Source organism: Penaeus chinensis, chromosome 30 (genome assembly GCF_019202785.1).
Source record: "Penaeus chinensis breed Huanghai No. 1 chromosome 30, ASM1920278v2, whole genome shotgun sequence".
Classification (NCBI taxonomy): Eukaryota; Metazoa; Arthropoda; class Malacostraca; order Decapoda; family Penaeidae; genus Penaeus; species Penaeus chinensis.
Window position 1 is genome coordinate 6590258 of NC_061848.1, and position 27811 is coordinate 6618068.

The 27811-nt window shown below is 38.9% G+C and overlaps 1 protein-coding gene across 4 annotated transcripts in view; it reads right to left on the minus strand.

Moving 5' to 3' along the window:
* Positions 1-203: 203 nt before the first annotated feature.
* Positions 204-27811, minus strand: part of LOC125041595 (sarcolemmal membrane-associated protein-like) — a 96444-nt gene continuing 68836 nt past the window's right edge. For 2 of the 4 annotated variants that reach the window (XM_047636646.1, XM_047636645.1), the window contains 18 exons: positions 19082-19219; positions 17300-17447; positions 17063-17129; positions 16779-16926; positions 16571-16666; positions 16051-16193; positions 15412-15547; positions 14977-15211; positions 14578-14721; positions 13015-13077; positions 11778-11947; positions 10860-10985; positions 10506-10614; positions 9943-10079; positions 9613-9790; positions 8834-9333; positions 8437-8574; positions 204-2905 (listed from right to left, as the gene is read on the minus strand). In XM_047636646.1, the coding sequence (XP_047492602.1) occupies positions 2792-2905; positions 8437-8574; positions 8834-9333; positions 9613-9790; positions 9943-10079; positions 10506-10614; positions 10860-10985; positions 11778-11947; positions 13015-13077; positions 14578-14721; positions 14977-15211; positions 15412-15547; positions 16051-16193; positions 16571-16666; positions 16779-16926; positions 17063-17129; positions 17300-17447; positions 19082-19219 (2790 nt within the window). In that variant the 3' untranslated portion in view covers positions 204-2791. Of the gene's footprint in view, positions 2906-6075; positions 6786-8436; positions 8575-8833; positions 9334-9612; positions 9791-9942; positions 10080-10505; positions 10615-10859; positions 10986-11777; positions 11948-13014; positions 13078-14577; positions 14722-14976; positions 15212-15411; positions 15548-16050; positions 16194-16570; positions 16667-16778; positions 16927-17062; positions 17130-17299; positions 17448-19081; positions 19220-27811 lie in introns of all 4 variants that reach the window. The other 2 variants (XR_007116303.1, XM_047636647.1) reach the window with 2 other exon arrangements.

The window sequence follows — 27811 nt, forward strand, 5'->3', positions numbered from 1 at the left end:
ATGACCACAACTGTGATATGGTGAAATGGAAAGAAAACGGTACTTGAGTAAATATTCGAATCATGTCATGTTATATTTTATGTCTGTTTTAACACAGAGATAACGTGACTTTACGAACTTCCTGCAAGTTTAAAGACCGTGCTATATTCTAAAGGTAATAATGAACAAAGTCAAAAGGTTAAAAGGGATACTAAAACAAAACAGATGCTGAATATTTGTATTTGGAAGCTTGAGAACATGTCCTTTTTTTCATTTTTGTTTACTGACTGACACCCTAAGCGCAGCACTTCATGAGCATTGGTGCCTGGCCAGAGTACCTAATAACTGACAGTATTCATAAAGAACTGAATATCCAGACATGTTTGTGACTTGCTCTTTTTTCCCTTTAGAAGCTAAAAGGACAAAAAAATGGTCAGTACAATTTGAGAACATCCACAAAACTAGGGGGTATGATGACATTTACTAAAAAATTACATAAACAACCTCACTAGGAAAGTATAATGGATGTAGTGTGTTCTACCTAAACATATTCCAATTCTATATGAACTCGGCCAGTTTGCGGTAGCCTCTGTGTGCTTGGCTTTGTTTGTACATGTGATTCATATAAAATTGAATATTATATATAGATATATATTTATATATTTATATATATATGACACCTACAAAAAATGTGCTAAGTGGGACACAAAATTGTGACTTGTATAACAGATTTCAAGAACATTTTTTGTTTACCATAGAAACTTTTACTTCAAGAACTGAAGTACAAAGCATGAAGAAAACTCAGGAAAGGGAATCATGTATAAAGCTTGTTAGGCTTAACATGTAATTAACATCCTTTTAAAATCAATGAAACAAGAACTACAATAGTTAACATGATCTCATATCAAACAAACATAAATATCTAAGAGTAAATTCCCTACATGTACTAGTGAATAATGGCAGTATACAACTCAGTCTTTATACACAGTCGGTCTCGGTTGACGTGTAGTCAGCCTATGTACATGAGGTTTCCGACGATTTTTTCTGTACATGACTTTCATCAGAGGTCTGGGGTGGTCGGCGAATAAAAACACCGGACTGGTGACTAGGGGGGGGCCTTGTAAAAAGGTCAGACCTGTGTCAGGGAATTTGGCAGCTGCGGTATATACACAATTCATTCTTTCTTCCCTTCTTGGTGACACAATTGTCATTTTTTGAGCCTGACGAAGCACGCACTCACAAAAAAGACATTCTTCACAATTTTTCGGCATCTTTTTTCACGTGTATTTGGAGAAATTTGCCACAGGTAGGATATCTTCACACTTTATAGCATTGGGCACACCACAAACTACAGTCTCTGTGCTTGTTTCAACACTTTCAACCTTTGCTTCAACATGATAATCTGGAAGTATAATAACTACCCTGTTTATAATTACTTTCCTTTTAGTTAAAACTTTAGCCTTTCAAAGATTTATTAATAAAACATAATGGTGTAACCAATATGCTAAAAAGCAATAAAGATTCGAAGATTAGTTATAAATGATAAGGAAAAAAATTATACACGGGTACAATAATGATAACCACTTCTTATCACAGATAAATAACAGGTACAACAACATATTGGCTACACCTCACATTTATTAAAAAGAAAAAAAACATTCTTAAATAATTTTTAAAACTGTCTTTACAAAATAAGTCAAATAAGGAAGGAGAACTAAGTTTAGTATTCCATTTAATTCTTAGAAAGAGAGACAGTGTACCCCCAAAAAAGAATATAAAACTATCTCTTGCACTCCAAGTTGGGTGTCAAAGTATTCCATAACATGAAAAGCAATTTCAAAATGGTACCAAATGCTTTCTACTCACAAATTTGGTAAGGAAAGAATGAAATTCTAAGCTTCCTTGCTGAAATAATACAACAATCTGTTAAAAACAATATATCCATTTCAATGAAAAAATGTACAAGTACTTTCTTCAGCAATGGTACTGTTGAAACTTGATATACACCTTATTTTTTATTTGGTTAATCTGGTATACAAAAAAAAAAAAAAAAAAAACACTAATCAAGGAAAGACTTGATCATCAATTCTCTAAAAGTTAAAATGCTGGCAGAAGAATTTAAGACTTACAAGCCAATGTCTACAACCAACAGTACAATTTTGTGTGCATATACAAAGACATTTAAGATACAAGAAGGAAAAAGAACCACAGGTTCTATATATATAGCTTGTGCTTTATTTGATGGCAGCAAAGTCCATCAAAGTTTACCTGACACACTACTGTTGCAGTTTATGTTCATCCTGTCACTGGTAAAAGTGGCCACAATCTTTCAATTTATCCATTCATCTTGAAATCTTGCTAGTTTTGGGGAGGAGTAAATGTAAGGAAAACCTCTGATTACTTGGGGAAATATTCTTAATGGGGGAAGGGGGGAGGAATTGTACATCATCTGAGCTGTACAATCGTTCAATAGCACATGATTTTAAACATTAAACTCTTGACTCTCAGTTCCCTGAGGAAGCAGATCCAGCAGAACTTTGCCTTTAGGATGCACAAACAGTCATGCCTTCAGGATACACATTTTCTTCACTGGTTTATTACAGGTGTCAGTATCCCATGTGGCATTTACTAATGGTTTAGATGGTGACCATGATTGAGTGAGAGGGTGAAGTTTTCATTATTATTATTATTATTTTTTAATGGCTATGGGATACATCATCAGGGACAATAAAGTAACAGGTTCTATCCATAGTTCTGGCATAGCGTCCATAACAAACCAAAGAACGGTGCTCGATAGACTGCAAGAGTGTCTTTAAGAGGGCGGGTTGAACTCTGTCGTGCCGGTCAAGGCAGAGAGGGTGTCATAGAACGCAGTGATGAAGCCCAAGATCAAGATGCACAGCGGCACCATGGATAGCGCCACAGCCTGTGGAAATGCACCATTTGGTTCTCATTAGTTATTTAAATAAATGTATATTCTCTACAATACAATATTGTCACTTAGCTGGAAACAGGTCTCTAGATAAAGTTAATTCTTTCCAATCATAAAATACATAAATATACACATACACACATGGGTTTTTATCATTACTGAGAATTATGTCCACTTAATGAACTGGTTTACCTGAAATCAAACACCTTAATTTTGTAAATCATGTAATAATAAGCTCTTTGGTTAATTTTGGTTGCAGCAATTATTGCAGTCTTAGAAAACTCAAATTTTAAAAGGAAAACTAAATAGCCGCTAGTGATTAATGCCACCATCAGTGGATGAATATTATCCCAATTTTTACTACAAAATTTTAGGATAAACTAAATTGGGATATCCAACATGCTAAATACTTAATTTCATTTCAACCCCTATGATCCAGATCACTCGACTATCACGTCAAGTAAAAACTTGGCTTGAGGGTTATCACAGAAAAAATGGGCTGAGGACCAGGCTGATGGGAACATGCCATCATGAGAATTTCAGCTGAAGTCTGAGTGCACAAAGCTCTTGGAGGGTGATTAGACTCTGTGGGAAGGGGCTCTTGCATTATTTCAATTGATAAACGAGTGGGGAATGTACCATCCAGGAGCCATGACTGGGAGAGCACTGGCTCCATGGAGGATCTTATATAGCGTAAGTTGTATTACAGAAAATTGAATAACATGAAACAAATAAAAAAAAAAGGACACAAATAACAAAAGGTTACTTATTATTATTATTGCACTGAATTATGAACTACCTAGAGAGATGATATGGTGTCTGTGCACAGAAAAAACGTCTATTACCATCAGGATACAGAATATGAAAATATAAACATTGGATAGTGTCCAAAAAAAAAAAAAAATATGAAGCAGAAAGAGAGACAAAAATTGGAAAGGAGTCCTGACACCGCCCATGAGTGTTTGTGTGCACCCAGACTGCAAGCCACAAACCTACCAGAATGCCCACTCAAGTATGCCTAATGTCTGGATTTTGGGCCAGGCATGGGCAGCGGAACACCCAGATCCCAGGGATTAATACATATAAAAATTAAGCCATTGAAACAGTAACTGATGATTAATCCCTGGAATATGGTAATAAATTTTCCATTTATTCCTGCATTGAATAAGTAAATCTTTCCCTAATTATTCTTATTGTGTCAATCATTCACTTAAGAATATTGTGAAAAACTATCATGTACCTGAGAAAACAAAAACTATATAATGGAAATTTTGCCTTGCAGGAAATGCCAGCAAATATCTACAACTTCGGCTATATTGACAACTTTTTTTTTTTAATACTTTACTTCAATTGCAAACTTTTAAAGACACTTGTAAAACTTGAATATCTTGATATATAATTATTGCTGCCTTCTGGACTTTTTTTCTTTTTTTTAAGATGAGAAATTTCGGTATTGAACGAGATTATCTTGATTTATATACAAAAATAATTTTCCATCTGTGGGAATAAACATAAGGTTATTCCTTAGCCACTGAAAATAACAAAGCACACTGAGTGCAGATCTACAATAACTTAATGTTAACAGCTAATTTTCATTAGTAGGAAAATAATTAAGCAATTGTTAGTAAAAAAAAAAATTATCTCAAAGACTTATCAGAGTAAATAGAGTAAATACGTTGTTAACTATTTTATAAAAGGTTCACTTTTAAAATGATAGGTAATATTACACATCCATATTATCATATTAATATTTAATAATTAATACATATTAAAATTTTAAATTTACGTGATAAGCAGTCAAACATAGGCTTCATTAAATTCAAATCTACTATGACAATGCTAGCTTCCAAAATGCTTTAAAACTAAGCTGAATTTGGAACTGAAACCTGCATAGCAATCTCTAACAATCCTATGCAATGAAAAAAAAAAATCTATATCTTTTATAAATAGGACCCAACAAAGAGAAGAATTTTTCAGATCTTGGAATTTCCTTCACATTACTGTATATTAGACATGTAATCTTAAGGTCCAGGAGTCTCAGCTAGAGAGACATATTACAAATCTGTACAAAAATGACGTAAAAAAAAATCTATCTTGGGACATAATATAAAATATTGTAAATATGATTAACCTATTAGTATAGTGGAATCACTGCCTGTTTATAAGACACTTTTTTTTTTACCTGAAACCAAGAACTAAAAACAAAATATCAACATTAAAATTATTCACAAATGAACAAAAAAAAAAGCGAGGCTGAAGCAATTTAGTAAATAATGCATGCTTTATCCATGTGCTGCTGGATAATGGCAGGAAGCACCACCACCAAAAGTGACAGCAAAGATTATTTTTTAATTATTATTAGTTAGGTTAATTGTAAAGCAAAAAACAACAGAGAGGGGATAGTGGAAGATGGAAATATGGACTAAAGAAAATAAAGATAAAAAAAGGAAGAGAGGAAGAAGGAAAGAAAAAAAAAAAAAAAAAAAAAAATTAACTTCTGTGTTTTTGTACTAGATTGGGACATACCTACATTTCCGAGGTTATCCCCATTATTATTGTTATTTCATTATTAATACCAATATTAAATATTACTATTATTATACCGATTTTTTCAACTAAAAAGCAAATCTTATAAAATAGTGTATGCCCAGTCAACAACAAAAAAATGTCAAATGTAAAATCTACTTTCTAAAAAAAAATTCTCAGGAATGGTCAAAAATATTTTCATTTATCTACTGTTACCTATTTACTCTATTCTTACTGCAAACACTTAGTAACAGCTTGATTATGCCACCATGACAGTCCCAAATATATATAATGTTATGGAGGAACATGCATATATAGGAATTCAAAGTGTGTGTACAAAACCCTTTCTTTATTAATTCATTAATCATGAAATTCCCCAACTGTATCAATCAGCAATTAAGGTGAATGTATCCCAGGAGAACTTGTAAATAAAAAGAACACAGCTTTAACCATTCAGTAAAACTTTTTAAAAATGTGTGGAAGGGTTAAGTGGTCAAGTTAAGACACAACTGGGAGAGAAAGAATCCTCCGTTCCCCTTCCCTTGTCCCTCTCTTTCTCTTACTCTCTCTTTCTCTTTCTCTCCCGGCAGCACCCCAAATGTAATAACACACACAGTAGTACTATCTGCAACAATTACCTTTTGGTCTGCTTTGTGGTGGGGCCGAGGCAGCAGCAGCCTTATCCCATGGGCCTTCTAAGACCTTTCTGCAGGGCTTTACAATGGCTAATATCACAGGGCTTCTGGGACTGGCTCATACTTAACGTTCTTTTGTCTCATGATTGGAGTTTTTCTATACATCAAACTTGGATGTTGTTTCTTTAGACTAGTCTTTTTTTCTCTTTTTTTTTTTTCTTTATGCATTCTTACTTATTAACTAAAATGTATTTACATATTTACATTGCATAGATGCAATATAGGGTCATTATGCAATAATATATAACAATCAAATGTATACTAGGCCTATAGACTATCAACATATTCAGGAGCTGTACAATCTAAATACAAAGTTTTTACTATACATAATTTGAGATATCAGAAGAAAAATTGGCACATACGTTGTGCAACATATCAACAATTGATTATCCCATATCTTTACATCAACATTACTAAATAATCTATAACATGACTCAATGCAAACAATATCTGCAATAATATTACAAGGATACTGGGCATATCTTTTTTAACTCTTTTTTTTTTTTCCTTATTGTCATATATATATATACAGATTCTTTTTCTTCTTTATATATGCATACATTTATACAAGTTTATTATATAATGTTGGGAATTAATTCAGATCCGAGAGCCAGAGCCATCACCATAACTACCATGACCCAGGTTGGGATCGTCTGGGGGGAGAGCAACAAACAACCAAACATAAGAAAACGGTCCACCTTGCCGCAGCATAACTACATCTCGATGAAAGACGCACAGAGACTCGAAGAAAGTCTTATGAGAGAAGAATTTCTAGCAAAATGGGGTTTTGTGGTTACTCTTCATTATCATCATCATCATCATATTCAGGCATTCATAGCTATTCACATTGCCAGCTTCAGACTAAAACGCACTGCTATTTTGGAGTGTAGGAAAGCCATCTGCACCACACTACTTGTTTAGTAATACCTCTGCTAAGCTACCAACGCTGCAATCCCAATGCACCCAATCCGTAGGCAAATGGAAACGCTCCGATTGGCTGGTCGCAAAGATTACAGGTGAAGAGCATTTCAAATGTCCAGGATTTTGTTTTGTTAATCATTCTGACATTTAATGAAAGAATGCATCTATAGTTAAAAGACAGACACACAAGAGATGATATCTACTCTTTCACAATTTAACATTTGTTTGTCATCAGTCATCAAATTCATTCACAACATATTAATTTTTTCATACAACTTACAAATACTGAACGTTCAACCTGCTAACATTTACCCTTTAACCTAACATTATCAAGGTTCATTTGTTAACCATCAATCAAACATAATTCATGACAAACGGACTTAATCAACAAAAATGTATGAAACTGGGTGAAGAACACCTATTTTTCCTATCATATATCCCTCCAAAAAACAAATTCAATATCTAGCAATGTGAATAGCATGAACCTAACCCTTTAGAAGCATAAAGTACAGTCTTTCAACGAAATACAATAATGATTTAAGGGTCCTTGTCAGTGATATGGCCAACTATTTTGTAATCAAGGAAACTTGAAGATTAAAATATATACTCAATAAACTGACTGAACTGCTTGCTAAACTCATTAGATTTTTAGATAAGAAAATACATATATATACAGTATAGATAAATAAATGAACAAATATATATATATATATATATATATATATATATATATATATATATATATATATATATATATATATATATATATATACACACACACAAGTATATTTATTTATTTATTTTATATATATATGCAAAAGATTTTATATAAGAAATAGGCCATACCACATGCAAGAAATGTCATGCTAGGGCTTGTGGGTAAAAAAAAATATATATAAATAAATAAAAGAAGTACAGAGTCCCTACTCCGTTACTTTTAAGTCGGTGAGCAGAAAGCCTTTGAAGATTTATTGAGAACAAAAAGACTGAGAACTCAAGAATGAGGCTATGTTTAAAAAGTACATGCAAAAGAAATTTTATAGCACAGTTGCTTTTTTGTTTTTTAATTTTTAATGCAAGACAGTGACATCTGAGATGACTATCCTAATATACACAATGTACATTCTGGAATGTCAATAGCAAATGGCATTTCTTTCTCTCACCTTTGAACTTTGAACCTATTGAAGAAACAAGATCTCTAAATAAGAAAACAAAGATAATAAAAAATATTGAAAACAAAGAAAAGTGAACAAAGGTGAATCTAAACTTGTATAAGAAACAAGTAAAAAGTGAAATAAACAGCCAACTTAATTTCAGAATAAGAAAAAAATACAGACTAAAAGACCAGAAAATGCCATCAAACATTGCAATCAACACACTCACCGTTTTATTTTGCAGAGCGAGGAGTTGGTAATCCTCATCCACCCCCCCAAGCTTGTCTCTTAAATGATCGCGTTCCTCCTTTAGGGATTCTAACTCCTCTCGGAGGCTCTCCAGTTTCTCTGCTATTAGTGGTCCATCCTGCCAAACAAACAAGAATGTGAAATGCGATCCACATCCATCTGACTTCCGTGATTTCTTTATATCTTATGAACCAGACTATTTACCTTACAATGATAATCAATCTGGGCATATCAGTAAATATACATTTCAATAATATTACACTGAGAAAGATATATAATAATACTGACTGGTATATTGAAATACTCTTCCTTCTTCAAAACAGAATCATGTCTAAAACTGACCTCAAGATAGCTCATCACTAGTTTTTGTTACTTACATTCAGGGTAGGTGTGACAACTCCATCCACACGGTTAGGTCTGGAGTCATCTGCACTCTTCCCAGTCTCTCCCTCCAGTGCCTGTTGCAGTGTCTTCTCTCGCTCCTGCAACGTGGTGCACTGTTGCTGTGTCTGGGAAAGCTCCTCCTGCAGTTTCTTAACCATGTCTTTTAATGTGTTTATTTCCTGCTCTTTTGTTTCTGTTCCAACAACAGGAGCAGCCTGACTGGGATGGCCATTAGGGATGTCGCTCCTCTCCAATACCTCGGTGGCTTCGGCCGGTTCCTCAGTGGGGCCCTGTTGGCCGTCGCTTTCCGTAAGTGTTTCGGCTCGTGATACGTCGCTTGGGAGGCCAGAAGCTCGCGGAGAAGGGGGGATGATGAGGGGGGTTGTTGGAGTGGACTGGCTCATCCTCTCTTCCAGCCCCATTATCCGAACCTTCAGCGACTCTGCCTCTTGGACGGTAAGACTGGCTAGCTCTTCGGCTTTGTTCAATTTTTCTGTTGGTCACAATTGTAGTTAGTGTTAGTTACATATGCATCATAATGAGTGTAATTACAACATATGTAGATATAGCTAGTGCTGAAAAAGATCTCTAGCTATCAAAAATTCACATGAATCTTCCTGCATTACAAGAAATATATCCACTATTGAATTCCGACATAAATCCATATCTTTCTAAATATATTATAAATATAATGAACACGATTACAACATTCTTGATACCTTCAGATTAAAAGAATATGACACAAAAGACAACAGCATTATATCAAGCTTACTTCGAAGAAGGTGGGCTTCTTCCTGGGCAGCCTGAACTTTATCCTGTTCTTCTTTTAGCTTTGCTGTGAGAGTAGAGAGGTGAGCCTGAACCTCCTGAGCTGAATCCTCCATACGACTTACTTGGTTCTGTAGTGATGCTACCATCTTCACTTTCTCACTCATCAAAGCCTCACTTGCCTGAAAGAATAATTTTTTACAATTCCATACAATTTACATCCTGTTTTCTACATAATTAATATTTCAAAAGTACAAAATTCACCCACAGACAAAAGGACAAAACACGAAAAATTTCCTCTACTGCATTTCTACACAGCGACAACAATACTTACTGCCAACTGTTGTCGAAGGTTGGATGCCTCATGGGATGCAGTTATGGCTGCAGTTGAGGCCTGGGCTAATTCCTCTCTGATGCGAGCTGCTTCTTTATCACTTCCTTCTTGTGTGACTCGACTTGCATCAAGAAGTGCTGTATATAAGAATTCAGAAAAATTATTTTTATCATATGTGTACAATTAAGAAAATTCTCTTATATACAATAAATTCCATTGTGTACTTGGTGATCCTTCATAAATTCCACACATTGCACCTGGAATACTGTTAGGATTACTTTAATATCTATCCCTATATACCACATTGGAAAACTTCAAGCCAACCTTGACCAATAATCAAATATTTCCCTAAATTTTACCCTGGTTCTTATGATGAAAGATAATGAACGTCAAGAAATTTTGGCTGCTTAAAACACACTTAGGGGAACAAGCCTGTTACCCCATATCCCTAAATCACTACTGACAAGAGAATTGTAGCAACAATGCTGCTATCATCTGCAATATGATACATCACGCATGTACGCTGACTAAATAATCATACATAAAATGAAAACAGCACATGCCTTGAAGTCTGAGGATGTCCGAGCGCAGTAGTGATTCTTGGATGATTCCTTCCTTGCTTTCCTCTTCTTTCTCTTCTTCCTCCTCAACTGTGCCATTCACATTTGATTCCTGAAAGTAAATAATCACAGGTTGCTTACGATGTTGTCATAGTCAAATTTTATTAAATCCTGTGCTTGTTAATCTGTTCTTAATCGAGCTGCTACCCCCTATGTAGACAAGAAATATTCATATATATCATAAAATCTTGACTTTGAATTAGTCTCCCAAGCAAGTAACATTTCCAGAAAATCTTTCCATTTACAGATCATATTTAAGCAGAAAGTATAAAAAAAACACTGAAAGGCACCAGTCACCTTGCAAGATTCCTTAGTAGGGATGATGGTGAGGGTAGTGTCAGCATCCTGCGTAATCTCACTAATGTCGTTGGACTCCTTGTCTTTGGTGTCGTCTCCATCATCCTCATTCAATTTGTTTTTATTCTGAAATTCCAAGCAACATAAAAAGTCAATAAACAAAGCTGTACTTAATACATATCTCTAAGTAGTCAATAAATACCTTCATCCTTTTCAATAACCTGTTGCCACTGGATGGCATATGTGTGTGTGCATGACATGACATGCCTGGACTATATTCCGGGTGACATGCATATATGACATGCTGCGCCATTCCCGTTTTCCAGGGGCATGCATGGTCATGGTGACGCCACAATCCCCTGGCAGCAGGGCCCAGGCCACTATGAATACAACCCAGGAGAGAGGGCTTTCGGACCAGTAAACCAACCGGCGGCACTGGGTTAACCTTCATTGATAACCATCATTTTTATGTCAGTATTACTAGGATTACATTCCAACTCCTATGAAGATTATAAAATGTACTCAGTGTGCTTATTTTTACAATTTCCTAATCAGCATATATTAAATATTTTCAAATACAGATTAAGAACAATTAGATAAAAGATTAAGTTTTGCAGTTTCTTCATAAGCACACATGAATCAATACTGGAGGCAAGCTGATAAGTATAAATCAGTTCTTGAATTTCATATGCTAAGCAGTGAGGTAAACACACTACAATTATAAACAATATGGCATACAGGATTCAACTACTGTAAGTATCGCCATAGTTACCAAGGGAATCATCCTAATGAATAAGCTAAAAGAAACATCAGCAATGTTAAAATATCCCAAACCCAAGAGAAAATCAAATGGAAAGCATAGGAGGAGAAGGAAAAAATGAAAAAAAGTAAATATTAAATAAATAAAGAGACACATACCTTCTTTTTCCTCACTAACGTATCTTCGTAGATATCATCATAAATCTTGACCTTGTGTGACTCTCCCTCATACATCCGCAAGCGATCTTCCAGGGCAACAATCTGGGTCTGGAGGTGTTCAGTCAGGGCTGTGCTTGCTGCGCTTTTTGCCTTGTTTTCCGAGAGCTCCTCTGTGGGACACATGTATAAAATGAGTCACTGAAGTGCAAAATATGAAGTTGGTGATAAAACTGGGTCAATCTCCTGGCGGGAAAAAAACATTTTTTTAAATTATATCAGAGACCAGTCTTTATGTAAAGATTAAAGATGCAACAAGGCTTTGTTCCCTCTTGACTGTTTAAGCATAAAAATCTCTGAAGCAGACTTTATATCTATAAAATTGGTTCAGTACATAATAATATCAAGAAGGGATTCAAGCCACAATTATCTTACAAGACAAAGGAGACTTTAAATGAACTATGAATTCTTAGTTATCAGATCATGCCATGTGCATAGTATTACACCAAAGTTATATTTTGGATATTAATAAATAAAACCAATATATATCTTCAATAATCAGTACAGAATTTTATCAAAGGCAAGTGTGGAAAAAGCATTCTTTACATGTAATCAATCTACTTTACTTTAATTGTGTAAAATTTATATTCTAAAAATTACATTTGATACAAAGGCTTATAATTTATTTTTTTTAACTGTATTAGCTTAAGCTCTGAGAGCCACTAATTTATCTGTGCAAAATAAAGACAGGAGGAGTTATTTAGCACCATTAAAAATGTTTTTGTTCACTTCTTGGCATTTGTATAAGTTAATATCAAATGCAAGGGTAACCATGCAAAAATGAGGCATTGCATTTTAATAATTAAACAGGCATTGCAATCATTTTACATGCAGTACAAGAAAATACTAGGTAAACAAGTACCCTAACTTTTACAGCAATTCAAGTGATTTTAAACAGGAAAAAACAATTATTTTTCTTTATTTACTGTATCACAAAGTCAAGAATTTGATTTTATAGAACTCAAATAATTTCAAAATCATTTGAATAATAAAATTACATTTTTTTCTAATCACCTATAATATTTTTAAAAAATGTAAAAAATTCCTCTAAATAAACTCTCATGATTATTCATGGGATATGGATCAAATCCAAGCTATGCAAAATAAAAGTAGCAAATATCGAAGGTAATCCAAAAAGAAAAAGAAAATCACTGAAGGAAAGCTCAGAGAGAGGACTTACCCTGGAGGCGAGCACGCGTGCTCAAGCATCCAACCTCTGCACTGTCCGCCAGCTCTGCCTCATCTATGGTAGACAGACACCAATGTCCGTCAGCATTACGATCATCAGCAAGGGGGTTGAAATGAGTAAGTTATCACAGTTGCAAGCACCAGGCTCTGGTGGTGAGCCACATACACTCACACATACACTACTTACAAGTACAGTACACACATGAGCTTACCATGCAGCATTCACAAGAAATGATAAGGACTCGGTTTTGAAACTTTTGTAACACCTGAGAATGTGTATGAAAGACTGCTATTGTCATAACTCAAATGCTGGGAGATGCCCTCAGAGCGAGGAGTTTCCCAAGGCTCCAGAATGCTTTGGTAAGTTGTACTCTACTGCAACACAACCTTCAAGGCCAGTTCTCATGCAAACTCTCCAAAATTAACAGGCACCGTGAGTAGGCCAAGGCACAGGAATACACTGTACACAGTAACCAAGTCACTAAACTTGTTTCAAGGTTAGCCTAAGTGTTATCACAACAAGATGGTTTTGTTGTGTCAGAGGATATATCATGAAAATCTATCATACACACCACTTTCAAAAATCTTGCATATGTATGTTCACTAGTTTTAACAAGAATGCCGATAGTTTTCAATGTTATGAAGACTAATATTGGCTTCCTGATAATCAAGAATAATTACATTTTTTATATATACACATTTCAAATGATACTTTATTTCTTCATGTTTATAAATATATATAAAACTGATGGAAGGTAAAATAATAGAAATGAAGATTCCAACAACTGTTAAAAAAACAATTATGATGCAATCATCCTCAACTTCTCAACCACACACTTCTTAATTTGAAAAATGGTTATACTAATTTGCTTTGTAAAATGATTACTGTACTTGTCTTTAGCCTAATATCATTTACATCTTTGAATCACACCACAAACAGAAAAGTATATCAAATGTATAATATAAATAGGACTATAAAAGTGCCAAACAAAATGGCAATGACATAGCTACCAGGGTTCAATATATCTGCAATACATGAATAAAAATGCATGGATCCCTGATACATCTTAGAGCTTCAAGGACTATTAAAATCCCAATGAAAAATAAGCAAGGGGTAAATAGTTTAACAAATGTTTATTTCTGCTTCTTGGGATAATTGTCTAAGTAAAGAGATCATAATTTCTTTTTGGTTTAAAAGCTCCTTGGTTTTTGTTAATCTCTGTTATTCATGTCTGTAAAAGCACACATAATAGTTTCAATATGCTTTGTTAATCTATGGCTACTACTACAAGAAAACAAGTTTGCTTTTTTTATATAACTATAGACAAATTCATACATCTGTCTGAAATGGTTAAAAACAACAAAATCACATACGAAAGGTATTACAAAAAGACAAAAAAAAAAAAAAAAAAAAAAAAATCTAGATGAGGTATGGTATGCGCCATGCCTGTGAGTCAAAAGAAACCCCTCTTTACTTTCCAACCCCTAAGCTCCCTCGAACGTCCCTCCTCCACACGGACACGTATCCGTCTCTCTTCCCACAAGGGCTACTCACGTTTGAGCTGCGATACATTTGCTTCCGTTTGCCTGAGTTCATCCTGAGCAATTTGGAGTCGGTCCTTGAGGGTGAAGATCTCCCTCTGGGAAGTCTCGAGAGCTTGTTTCACATCAGTTGACTCAATGCTTATATTGTCTAGACCTGCAAGGAAGTGGCCTTTGTGAAATATGATACATGTGTGTCATGTGAATGTCATGTGATCTTTATTTTGCTGCTGCTTATATGCAAATGTATGATAACAAGCTATATGCAAACTTTGGGAATGATATTTTTCTTCTATATTTGAATAAACAGTAACAAATTTTCTGACTACTATTAAAGAGATTATCAATATTGCTACTTATACCAACAGTCTTCATACTTTTGATAAAATTGCCAAAAAACTGTTGAATTTACCTGAGGAATCCTTTACAGGCTTAATAAGTCCACTTATTTCACCATTCTTAATATTTTCATATTTAGCTTTCATGGCACTTAATTGCTCTTTCGTAAAGTCACTTTCCGCTGTTAAACTTTCTATTCTAGCTAATAATTTGTTTTCATCATTATTCTTTTCTAGCAATTTATTTTCCAATTCCTTCTTCTCTTGTTCAAAATTCTCTTCCACATCCTTCAACTGATCTTCAGCTGCCTGTAAACAAAAGTGAAAATAATAGTAACAACATCCTTTATGAAATAATCACACAAAGAATACAAAATGAGTGATATATCCCACTACAGTCAAGATCATCTTAAATGCGAGGAAAAATCTAATTTGGCACAACACAGAGGAGAGAAGAAACTTTCTTTTGTCTGCTTATCAATCCTCATTTCACTTTTCTGATAACGCACCTTTAGTTTTTCGGTAAGCTGGGCGATCTGCTCGTTTTGGGTCGTCTGCTTCTCCAACAGTTCCTGAAGCTCCTTTTGCGTTGTCTCACATAAGTCTTTCATGTGGCTCAATTCGTCCTCAGATGTACTTAATGTCCTAATGGTTAAGCAAAGTCAATGTTAATTATACAGATTCCAGTTAAGAAATAATGGGATCTGCATGTGCCCTAAAAAATCTATTAAAAAAATGTCTTTCAGGATAGTCAAGACCAACAAATACTATATCCACTAAGTAATAAAGAGCATAAAAAACTGCCATAATATCTTCATTCTTCCACATATCCTTGTTAATTATGAAAAGTTAATATCAATAGGCCACTGCTGAAAACTCCTCTCATAGTTTACAACACACCTCCCTATAATTCAGTATAACTCATTATCCAGGGGCCTTAGAGCTAGTATCTAAATATCATACTTCTAAATTTGGGATTCAGTAAAGCCATGCTCATATCCATTTTGGCCAAGTTGAGAACATCAATTACAGTATCTCCCATATATAAAAAATTAATACAGCTTTTATAACACACGGGAATATAAAGCTTATATGAGAGTAGCTATAAAATAATCTAATCTGATACTTCTCCCATCTACTCTCCTCACCTTTCTAAGTCTGCCAACTTGGTGACTGCGTCCAACTTCTCCTGCAAAACCCGTCGTAATGATTCTTTGGCAGTTGTCTCATACTGGTCCTTCTCGTCCAGTAATCGTCGCATTTCTTCCCTAACACTATCTTCAGGGTAATTCTGCCAAGAGACAAACATTAATGCAAATAAAAAAAAATTAATCTTATGAAATCTTTCCCTGTACTTGCATCATTAAATTTCCTTATGCACAAGTTTTTTTGTTTTGTTTTTCTATACATACATGCTAATAATCATTTACATTATCTAGCCTTACAAGCTCATGTACTCTTTAAATTTTATATGAGAATTTAATAATCTCTTATGAATGTGATATTCATTTATTTTTACAACAGAGCCACTTTAATTACCTACATACACTATGAAAGCTGCACCTTGTGCATATTCAATTACAAACAATGTTCCAGTAATTAGAGCAGCATAAATTTCTAATTCATAGACACATTGGGTGCAATGAATACCATTGCTTTATTGCATACCTTGGAGTATGTGGTAAGTTGAGCTTCTAAGGTTTCTAGTCGTTGCAGTAACCGATCTTCATCAATCATGGCATTCCAACTCTGTGTAGCAGCTTCCTGTAAACAGATATCCAAATACTTGATATATTTCTCTTTTTTAAAGGCAATCTCCATGTACAATTATATATTTGGGTCTTACTGGGAGAGAGCTGTTTTTTTTAATACAAACCTGAGTAGAAGACACCAATCGTTGCAAGGTAGCCAATTTTGTCTCAATCTGTTGTTCACGGTGAGTTGCTTCTTGGAGATACGTTCGTAATTGGTACAGTTCCTGTGCTGAGACACTGGTGACTGCTCCACCTACAGCCGTTGAAGGACTGGGAAAAACAAAACTTTTAAGCAAGGCTTAAAAATTTACATTACGATAGACTTGCAGAGAAATCTACACATCTTTAATTAATGTATACTTCAAGGTGTCCATCTACTACTCCTCCATCAACAGAAATGTCTTACCTGGCCTTAGCCTCCTGACCATCTGGCATATATAGTTTCAGGGTTGCAACTATGCATCCATGTGTCACTGCGAACAGAAGACAAAAGTGTTATGTTCAGTGCAGCTGTTCATCATTCTTAAACTATATCAACAAACATGAGCCTTTGTTAAAAATCCACATGTATATCCAACATCAATATGATCAGTATGGCAAATTAATAAAGCAGAGGAAAAATGAAGGGAATACGTGCACTTACCCTTCCTAGAGTTCTCCATAACGTCAACACCGAACTGTACAATATCCCCCGAGCAGACTTCTCTTGGGGCAGACTCCTCAGAACCTTTGCTAAGCCTCTGGTTGTTGACAAATGTGCCATTGCTGCTCTTTGTGTCTTGCAGGTAGAACTAGAAAAGAGAAAATACGCAAGACAAGTCATATAACATGCCAGTAAGTTAAACCTAACCACCACAAGCCTACCACAACAAAAATACAACAAAAATATACCTTCCCAGACCACATAACAGTCAGACCATACCTAAAGATGTGAAATATTTGCAGAATAGCCTGTCTTATCACATATAACAACTTCTAATTATTTACAGAACAAAAAAATAATCTTGCAATGCCTCAATTATGAAGCAAACAGAAAATGGCTTTCTATCACTCCAGTGTGCAAACATATAACCATGGAAACATGAAAGAGCCAACTGAAAGTCTTTTTAAAAAATGAGATTTACCCATTACAGATTTACTTACTACACCACCCTCACATAACCATTTAGGTATGTTACAACCAGTTTTATTGGCTTTCAAAACAAATAATCGCTCCATTCCATATCACAGACTTGCAAACTGTCCATTTATCCCTCTCTCAGAAACAAATCAACGAAATCAAAACTATATTTCTCTCTCAAACAAACCTCACACAGCACCTACAGTGACAGAAACTGGAGCCCCCACCTATAATGGTAATGGTAATGGTGGTAGTGATAGTAGTGGTAGTAGTGGTAGTAGTGGTAGTAGTGGTGGTAGTGGTAGTAGTGGTGGTAGTGGTGGTAGTGGTGGTAGTGGTAGTAGTGGTAGTAGTAGTGGTAGTGGTGGTAGTGGTAGTAGTGGTGGTAGTGGTAGTAGTGGTGGTAGTGGTGATAGTGGTAGTAGTGGTAGTAGTGGTAGTAGTGGTGGTAGTGGTAGTAGTGGTGGTAGTGGTAGTAGTGGTGGTAGTGGTGGTAGTGGTAGTAGTGGTGGTAGTGGTGGTAGTGGTGGTGGTGGTGGTGGTGGTGGTGGTGGTGGTGGTGGTGGTGGTGGTGGTGGTGGTGGTGGTGGTGGTGGTGGTGGTGGTGGTGGTGGTAGTAGTAGTAGTAGTAGTCATAATAATAATAATAATAATAATAATAATAATAATAATAATAATAATAATAATAATAATAATAGTAATAGTAGTAGTAATAATAATAATAATAATAATAATAATAATAATAATAATAATAATAATGATAATGAAGATAATAATGATGATAATGATAATGATAATAATAATAATAATAATAATAATAATAATAATAATGATACTGATAATTATAATATTAATAGACACAAACACAAACACTTACTGCACAACACAAAGATAAAAGGAAAACAGCCACAGTAAGAAATGAATATGAATCGTAACGTTTCGAACTTTTCACGATTTCCTCTTCAGACGAATAATATACCATTCTGAAGAGGAACTCGTGAAGAGTTTGACACGTTACGATTCATATTCATTTCTCACTGTGGCTGTTTTCCTTTCATAATATTAGTAATAATAATAACAACAATAATCATTATCATCATCATCATCATCATCATCATCATCATCATCATCATCATCATCAACATCAACATCAACATCAACATCAACATCAACATCAACATCAACATCATCAACATCAACATCAACATCAACATCATCATCATCATCATCATCATCAACATAAACAACAACAACAGTAACAAACAGTAACAATCCTCAGCCCCTTCCAGCCCGGCTCCAACTCACCTTCCCATTCTCATACCAGAGCACGGCATGGTTCCTGGAGAGCACCTTGCAGTCGAAGATGGCATTGTTGGTTGCTGGCCGGTTGCGGGCCACCGATCGTCCAATCTTCACCGGTTGGTCAAGGACTAACGTTCTCTCCTGAGGCGGGGAAGATAAAAAAAAAGATGTTTAGTCATAATGCACGAGTCAAAAGATGGATTGCTTTACTTAAATGTTGATTAAGTTAGGTGCGTCAAAGAGGTGCCGATATTCCGTAATATCAAATGATGATAAATATATGTTAAATATTCCTGTCCATCATCCTCGTAGACTTCCCGTGAAGATTTTAAGAAAACATCATCAGAGGATTGACAGGAATTCGTACTACCATTACAAACCCTACATAACAGCACCTTACTCTAAAACAATGAAAAAAAATAGAAAAAATAAAACATGAAACATTAATTAATAAGAGCAAAGAGAAAGGACTAGAATTTTTATAGCCACATTAACCGTAACTGCTCGGTTATGTTACCACCTGAGTCACTACATTAGAGAGAAAAAATATGAACCGGAGGGGAAAGGTAAGGAGAGAGGACAGAGGAAAGGAGGAGGAGAGAAGAATAAAATGCAGACATTAGACGAAGGAATGAAAAAGAAAAAGACAGACTTAAATAATATTAATATTAACACTAACAATAATAATAATAACCTCAAACGAAAAATACGAAAAGCAGACCCACCCCACCAAAGCATCTATACAAAACCAAAACAAAAAACAAGAAAGAAAAAAGCCAACAAAATCCACGACAGCAAAACAACAGCAACGAAGAAACGCGACGGTGTAACCCAAGTCCGCGTAGCCCGACACCGTATCATGATCCTGGACACAATAGCCTGGTCACTAAGTACCCGCCTGGCCTCATGCCAAGATCCCCGGCGCCGACGTTCGCTCCACTTTCAAAAACACAAAAGCATAAACGGTTGAACGCAGAACGATCTCGCCTCATCTCGAATATTTGTCGAGCGATCTATCAATCAATTATCTCGTCCCGTGCATTTATCTATTTATTTATCAATCTCTTGTTCTCTCCTCGCTTGCCTGTCTGTCCGCCTGTCTCCTGCAGACCTTCCCGGGCAAACAACGCAGGTGCCTGTCGCTAATCAAGCACAGGGAAACCGAAAGCACAGCGCGCATGCAACAGGACTACGCCGTTCATGAGATGCCGTGCGAGTGACAGGTTGGCCCAAGATACCGGCCCGAAGGCGAGATTGCAAAGGACAACCTGGTGACGGCAGATCCGGCACGTTTTACACCACACTGCAGGCTGTACCCACCTCCCCCTCCTTCTCCCCTTCGCCCTTCCTTCTCCTACCATTCTCCCCCTCCTCCCCCCTCATTATCATACTCAACCTCCGCAGTACCCACTGGCGAAACCTACCTTTACAAAAGTTAGAAAGTAGGCCTACCCTATTTAAATTAAATTTAAAGAAAACACTTAGTTTATTTATTCTCCCCATCACACTATCTTCAATCCAGGCAAGTCCCCCCCCCCCCCCATCCCCCTCCTCCTCTGCTTCCTTCCTACGCATCCTCACCTCCCGCTCATTCACGAGGTATCACTCACCCCCTCCCCATCCCCCTCATCCACCCCCACCTCCACCTGACCCATCCACGTCAACTCCAACCCTCCACCCCCACCCCAACCCCAACCCAGCTACACCCATCCCCCAACTCCCACCCCCAGCACTCAAGGCACGTGTCTGCTAACCACAAACTTATCTTACCAATTTCCCGGCGAGGAGGAGGAGAGGGAGGTCATACGCGTCCCACATACTTAAAGAGGAAACAAAGGCAATGCAGAGCCCGTGGTCATTAGAGCCTGTGCATTAATCGACTTTAAAAGACGGCAAAGGGAGAGTAAAAGAAAGGAAAGAAAGACAAGGAAAAGGCTCATCTCACATGAAAACTGGGAGAAAAATCTTCCCCGACATATTGCGTACTGCCATAACATGGACAGAATATAAAGCAGAAGTAGTAGCAGTAGCAGTAGCAGTAGTAGAATAAAGATAACATAAAAAAACAACAATAACAACGAGGATGGCGTTTTTGCATATCGCCTCTACTGTCAAAGCTCGTTTCTGGTGAGCTAGAGCTTTCTTTAGCATCGGAGGCGGAGGAGACGGAGGAGGAGGAGGGGAAGAAGGAGAAGGAGGAGGATGATTAAAAGGAAGAAAAGAAGGGGAAGGAGGAGGATTAAAAGAAGGAAAAGAAGGGGAAGGAGGAGGAGGAGGAGGATTAAAAGAAGGAAAAGGAGAAGGAGGAGGATTAAAAGGAGGAAAAGAAGGGGGATGAGGAGGAGGAGGAGGAGGAGGAGGAGGAGGAGGAGGAGGAGGAGGAGGAGGAGGAGGAGGAGGAGGAGGAGGAGGAGGAGGAGGAGGAGGAGGAGGAAGGAGAAGAAGGATGTGGGGCGGAGGAGGAAGAGGAAGAAGAGGAAGTGGAGGAGGAGAAGGAGGAGGATGGGTCATGTGTCGTCCTTAGCGAGATGACACAGGCGAGTTCTCTTGCATACGGCGCAGTTTGAGCTCAACTGAGGCTATTGCGTCCGTTGACTTTTTATATAATGCATGTAGGCAGATAACATTTTCATCACCATAATTTCACCAAAATTTGTAATAATAATAATAATAATAATAATAATAACAATAATAATAATAATAATAATAATAATAATAATAATAATAATAATAATAATAATAATGATACTGATAATTATAATATTATCATCTTCATAATATTAAGAATGATGATAAGAACAACCACCCTAATGGCAATGACAACAACAACAAAAAAAAAAACTATCAAAAGATATGACGACTCCAAAAATAATAAGAGCAATAATAATAGTAGTGCCACCAGCACAACGCCCATAGAAAACGGGACGCCCTCCTGACAAGTTCACGTTTTCCGCCAGCCCTGCACAAAACGAGATCTGTTCCGAAAAGCAACCAAGGGCTTTAAAAATAACGCTTGTTATCGTCGCTTCATTTCACATACAGCTGCCGTTCACACACGTTTCCCTTAATAGAACACAATGGAAAATACTCCTACGCGTGTTCAACCGGCATAATGGAGAGCCGTCCACTGTTTTCGAACGATTTGATTTTTTTTTTCTACGGCGAAAATAATCTCTATTACGGATAGACTTGTGTCCGGATAAGAGACAAGTGCATAGGGACGAATCTAAGTGGAACGAAGGTAAGTGGATATCCACGTCTGAACGGTGGATGGGTACAGCGTGGGCAATCAAGAGGAAGGTGGAGGCTGCACTGTAGGTGGAACGATGGCCAGTGGAGGTCCAGGTGGAATCTTGTAGCCAGGGGTGGATTTGGACGATTAAGGGCAAAGTGGAGGCTGATGGATGTCTGGTAAATAGCCCTATATCCGTAGATAGATATGTGGATACGGTTAGACGGTCGCCAAAGAAAAAAAATATCTTAGACATAAACGCACGCGAGAGAGAGAGAGAGAGAGAGAGAGAGAGAGAGAGAGAGAGAGAGAGAGAGAGAGAGAGAGAGAGAGAGAGAGAGAGAGAGAGAGAGAGAGAGAGACTGAAATGATAAATGAATAAACAATTGAATAAAAACCGCACATGGCAACAAGCAAGACTTCCAAGTTCAGCATCTGTCGAGGAGTGGGTGGGGTTGGGGGGGGAGAGGGAAGGAGGAAGAGGGGATCTTCAAGCTCCCAGTTTTACGGAGATTATGCACACCGCTGTCTTGATCCCCTTTCTCACCTGCTTGCATTGTTCACGACGCACGCCAACAATTCCCCGACCTCCCCCCTCCCCCTACTCTTCCCCCCTTCCCTTCTCCCTCCTTGGCGACCTTGACTTCTCTTGCTCTTTTCGCTGTTTTCGTCAATTAGAAAACAAAATAAATAAAAAATAAAACTACAAATAACCAACTGTCACTCGTACTACAACGAAATACCTGCCACCCGTTACTTATAAATAAATAAATAATAAGATCCACTCCTTGGGATATACCGAAATCAGCAAATACTAAATCTACATCCACGCTTCCAAACGCTTCTGAAATCACCGATTATTCCCCATGTGAAATACTCGCCTGCGTTTGACACTACGTCGACGCGCGCGCCACGGAATACACACAACGCACCTGGTTCTATCAGTATCTCATATTTATCTATCAGTTATCTATCTATCTCTCCCTCCCGTTTCCCTTCTACGCCCACTCCTCCAGCACTTACGCCCACTCCCATTCACCCATCACCTAATCTATCAATAGCAGCGTATAATTGGAGCGCCGCCCGTTGTGTAAAAATCCCCAGTCGTAATCCCTGCCACAGAAGACATGGCGTCACCGCATCCGGACTCCGCTCTCCTTGCCCAGCCTAATCTCCCAAAGCGCAGGACAGGATGCTTGCTGCGATTACATAAAAAAAAAAAAAAAGAGAAATGAGAGAAAAGAGAAGATAAATACCCGACGGAAAAATACAACACTGGCACCTCGACTACACCTGTGCCTCGTGCCTGTGTGGAGACAACACAACGCTTAAATCCCCTGGGGGCGAGATGCAACGGCGGGAGTGGGTTGGGGTGGGGGGGAGGAGAAGGGGATGGTAAGGGAGGTGAGGGCAGTGAGGGGAAGACGAGGAGGGGCGTGGGGATAAGGGATATGATAGGAGGGGCGTGGGGATAAGGGATATGATAGGAGGGAGGGGGGAGGATGGGAACAAGTTGGGTATAGACGGAGAGGGGACTGAAGACGGGGAAGGGAGGGAAGCAAAGGGTGGGCAACGGAGAACAAGGAGGGGCATGTGGGGTGGGTAAGGGAGGAGAGAGTAGGAAGAGGGGATAGGAAAGAGGGTAGTGGAGGGGCGGGTGAGTGCTCGGGGTCACGGACAAGGTGTGAAGCTGCTCACAGGGAAGACAACAGATGGGGTGTGGGCGGCTACCGGGCGGGGATGGGAGGAAGAGGAGGAGACAAGAAAGGCAGTAAGGGGAGAGGGGAAGGGGTGAAGAGAGAGAGAAAAGGGGCCGGGGTGTTGACAGGGGACGGGGAGATACGAAAAGCCCTGGGGTGGAGATGGTGGAGGCGTCTGGGGAGGAAAGGGGGAAGGGGCAAGGGGGGAAGTTATGAAGGGGGAGATAAAAGAAGCACTATGGGGAGGGAGAGGGACTCGAGAGGTAGATCTCTCTGGCGGGAGGGGGGAGGTGAAGAAGACAAGGGTGAAGGGTTATTGCGCAAACTACTTAGGAATGCTTTCGACTTCAAACCTTGCGGAAAGGCTAAGGGTGTGCGGTAAGGGAGGAGAGGGTAGGAAGAGGGTGTGTAGGTGGGAGTGGAATGGGGGGAGGGTCCTGGCAGGGGGAGGCAGGTGTTTCTTTCAAGGGAGAAGGGGGCGTTCCTGGCAGGGGGCAAGAAGGAGAGAGGGAGGGGGTTGTCCTTGGCACGGGGTTAGGAGGGAAGACGGGGAGGGGGCGGGAGAGGAGAAAACAGGGGGAGGAAGTGCCTTTGGCAGGGAGCAAGAAGTGGGAGGGGATATTCCTTGCAAAGGGGGGGGGGGTAGTAGCAGAAAGAGAAAATGTGTTCCTAGCAATGGGACGGGGTAGAAGTGAGGCAGGGAAGGAGGGGGGGGGGGGGGCGTTCCTGGCAGGTGGTCCCAGCGTGTCGGCGCTCAACAAACATTTCCTCATTCTTACGCTGCCTGCTCCAAGCCCGCGTTTTTTTTTTCCTTCGCCATTTCCCCCCGTGCCTGCTGCAAAAGTCCGGTTTTGGGGCGCATGACTCATACTTAATTCATACCAGATCGGTGTACCCGCCGAGTACCTGTTCCCCCCAACCCTCCCCCCACCCCAGGGTATTCACACGAGGAGGAAATTAAAACCAGCCCGAAGCAAATGCCGAACTTCATGAACTTAAACCCAATTCGTCCCCAGGTTATATGATGGATATTTAACAACAACAACAAAAAAAAAACGACGAACAACTTTGACACACCGACATCCCCACAGCTCATCAATCATCGATCACCAATCACCATAACCATAATTACCACCACCTACCCACCATCACAATCATCACAACCATCACAAGTAGTTACAAACCCCGGATTCCCTTGACGCCGAAGAGGCAGTATTCACGGCGCGGTGGACGGGGCCAAGGGAGCCACCCCGGCCCTGCCAAGCCTCGAGTAACGTGGCCGAAAACACCAGGTGTCGCCCCCCCCCCCCCCTCCTCCTCCTCCAACATCAACACGGATTTTTTTTTTTTTTTTTTTTTTTTTTTTTTTTTGTACATGCAAATGCGCTGATGCAGACAGACAGATAAACTGCGATATCTGTCTATCTGTCTTGTCTTGCCTTGTGTGTCTCTGTTTCTCTCTCCTTTTCTTCATCTCAATATCTCGTCATGGTGGTATTGGCAAGCCAATACAAAAGACGAAAAAAAATATAAGGTCGAAGGTCACGTCAAAAGTTTGTGCCAAATCATGCAACGTCATAATAGGAGCGACAAAAAGGGCAGACCAAAAACAGAATAAGGAAACGAATCGTCGATCATTCTTGTTTTCGTTGTCTCTGTCTTTGATTCTCTTCTGAAGCATTCTCGGGGTATTCCAATGCCATTCGGAATCTTCCCCCGTGATGCCCATAGACTCAGTTTGGGCGGAAAAGCAGGTCATCGGCTGTAATGTCATCGCGAGGGGGAGGTTATCGGTTGTGACGTCAGAGGAGGGAGTTCCTCGGCAGTGACGTCACAGGAGGGAGGTCATCGGCAGTGACGTCACAAGCAGGAATGTCATGCTGGTGAGTGTGCGTCGAGAAGTCAAAGTTCACTCTTCCGCCTCCCTTTTTCCTTATAACAAATGAAACGAAGAGGTGAGAAAGAGATTATAGGAAGGTAGTCGCGCGCGCGCGTGTGCTTCTACGGGGCGCTTGCTTGTATCGTTGACGAAGGGTAAACAAACATGACTCCAGGCACTGGATAAGATTCGAGTCTGAACATGCATTTCCCTTCCTCATAGGGAGGGAGGGGAATGGGAGGGGGAGAGGAAAGGGGAGGGGGGGGGCAAAGGAGAGCATTGACGTGAAGTGAGGAAAGGAAAGGAAACAAATGAAAGAAAAAAAGAGAAGAAAATGAGAAGAACAGAAATCAGAGAATGATATCGCCTCTACGACCATTTCCCGTTACCAACGGACAGGGCGCTCGCGGAGGTAGGTTTTAAGGGCTGGGCTGCCTCCCCGGCTCACCTTGGACAAGCAAGGGGCACTGGCTCAAATATCACCCCACTTTACACCCACCCACACACACCTCCCCGCCCACCCTAGCCGCCAGCAACCGGGAAATATCGAGGCAGAGTGAGAGTGAGAGTGAGGGATGGATGGACAGAAAGAGAAAAAGAGGGGGGGGGGGGGGGACGGTGAAGGGGAAGATGGTAAGTGTGAATGAGTGAATGAGAGAGAGGGAGAGAGAGAGAGAGAGAGAGAGAGAGAGAGAGAGAGAGAGAGAGAGAGAGAGAGAGAGAGAGAGAGAGAGAGATAGAGATAGAGATAGAGATAGAGATAGAGATAGAGATAGAGAGACAGAGACAGAGACAGAGAGAGAGAGAGAGAGAGAGAGAGAGAGAGAGAGAGAGAGATAGAGATAGAGATAGAGATAGAGATAGAGATAGAGATAGAGATAGAGAGACAGAGACAGAGAGAGAGAGAGAGAGAGAGAGAGAGAGAGAGAGAGATAGAGATAGAGATAGAGATAGAGATAGAGATAGAGATAGAGAGACAGAGACAGAGACAGAGAGAGACAGAGACAGAGACAGAGACAGAGAGAGAGAGAGAGAGAGAGAGAGAGAGAGAGAGAGAGAGAGAGAGAGAGAGAGAGAGAGAGAGAGAGAGAGAAACCCTCAACGCTGCTCTCAAATATTGACCGCACAGAAATTGTAATAAAAAAAAAAAATAAAAGGACAGCCACCTGAGCAATTCTTACCCCCCAAAAGACCATCCGTTCTCCCTTGCCTCGTCCGTCCGTTCGTTAGTTCGTACATTCGAAGTTTTCTGCTCGATGTGAAGGCCAAAGCATCAGGACCGATCGCTTCGGTAACGAATGGCTTCGCGGAGCGGTTTGTTATTGTTATTATTGTTATTGTTATTATTGTTATTGTTATTATTGTTATTGTTATTATTGTTATTGTTATTATTGTTGTTGCTTCTGTTGTTGTTGGTGGTGGTGATGGAGGCGGAGGAGGAAGAAGAGGAAGAGGACGAAGGAAGAGAAAAGGAGGAGGAGGAGAAGGAGGGTGAGGAGGAGGAGTAGGAGGAGGAGCAGGAGGAGGAAGAGGACGAAGGAAGAAAAAAATGAGGAGGATGAGGAAGAGGAGGAAGAGGACGAAGGAGGAGAGGACGAAGGAGGAGAGGACGAAGGAGGAGAGCACGAAGGAGGCAAGAACGAATTCATTAACCCTCCCTCAACTACATTCAGTCTCCTAACGGAAATGTGAAGACGAAAAATCACATTCGCTGATAACTCATGCATTACACAACTCCCCCGACGAAAGCACCATGCAATACCGTTGACCTATTACTTTTCATGCACCACTAGAGCAAAAACCTCCTTTTATCGCACATTTCCATAATATGGAGATCGCCGTAGCATGAAACGCGTAACGATGAAGCTACACAACATTACACAAATATACGTAAAGCTAAAGACATTTACAATGTATACGAA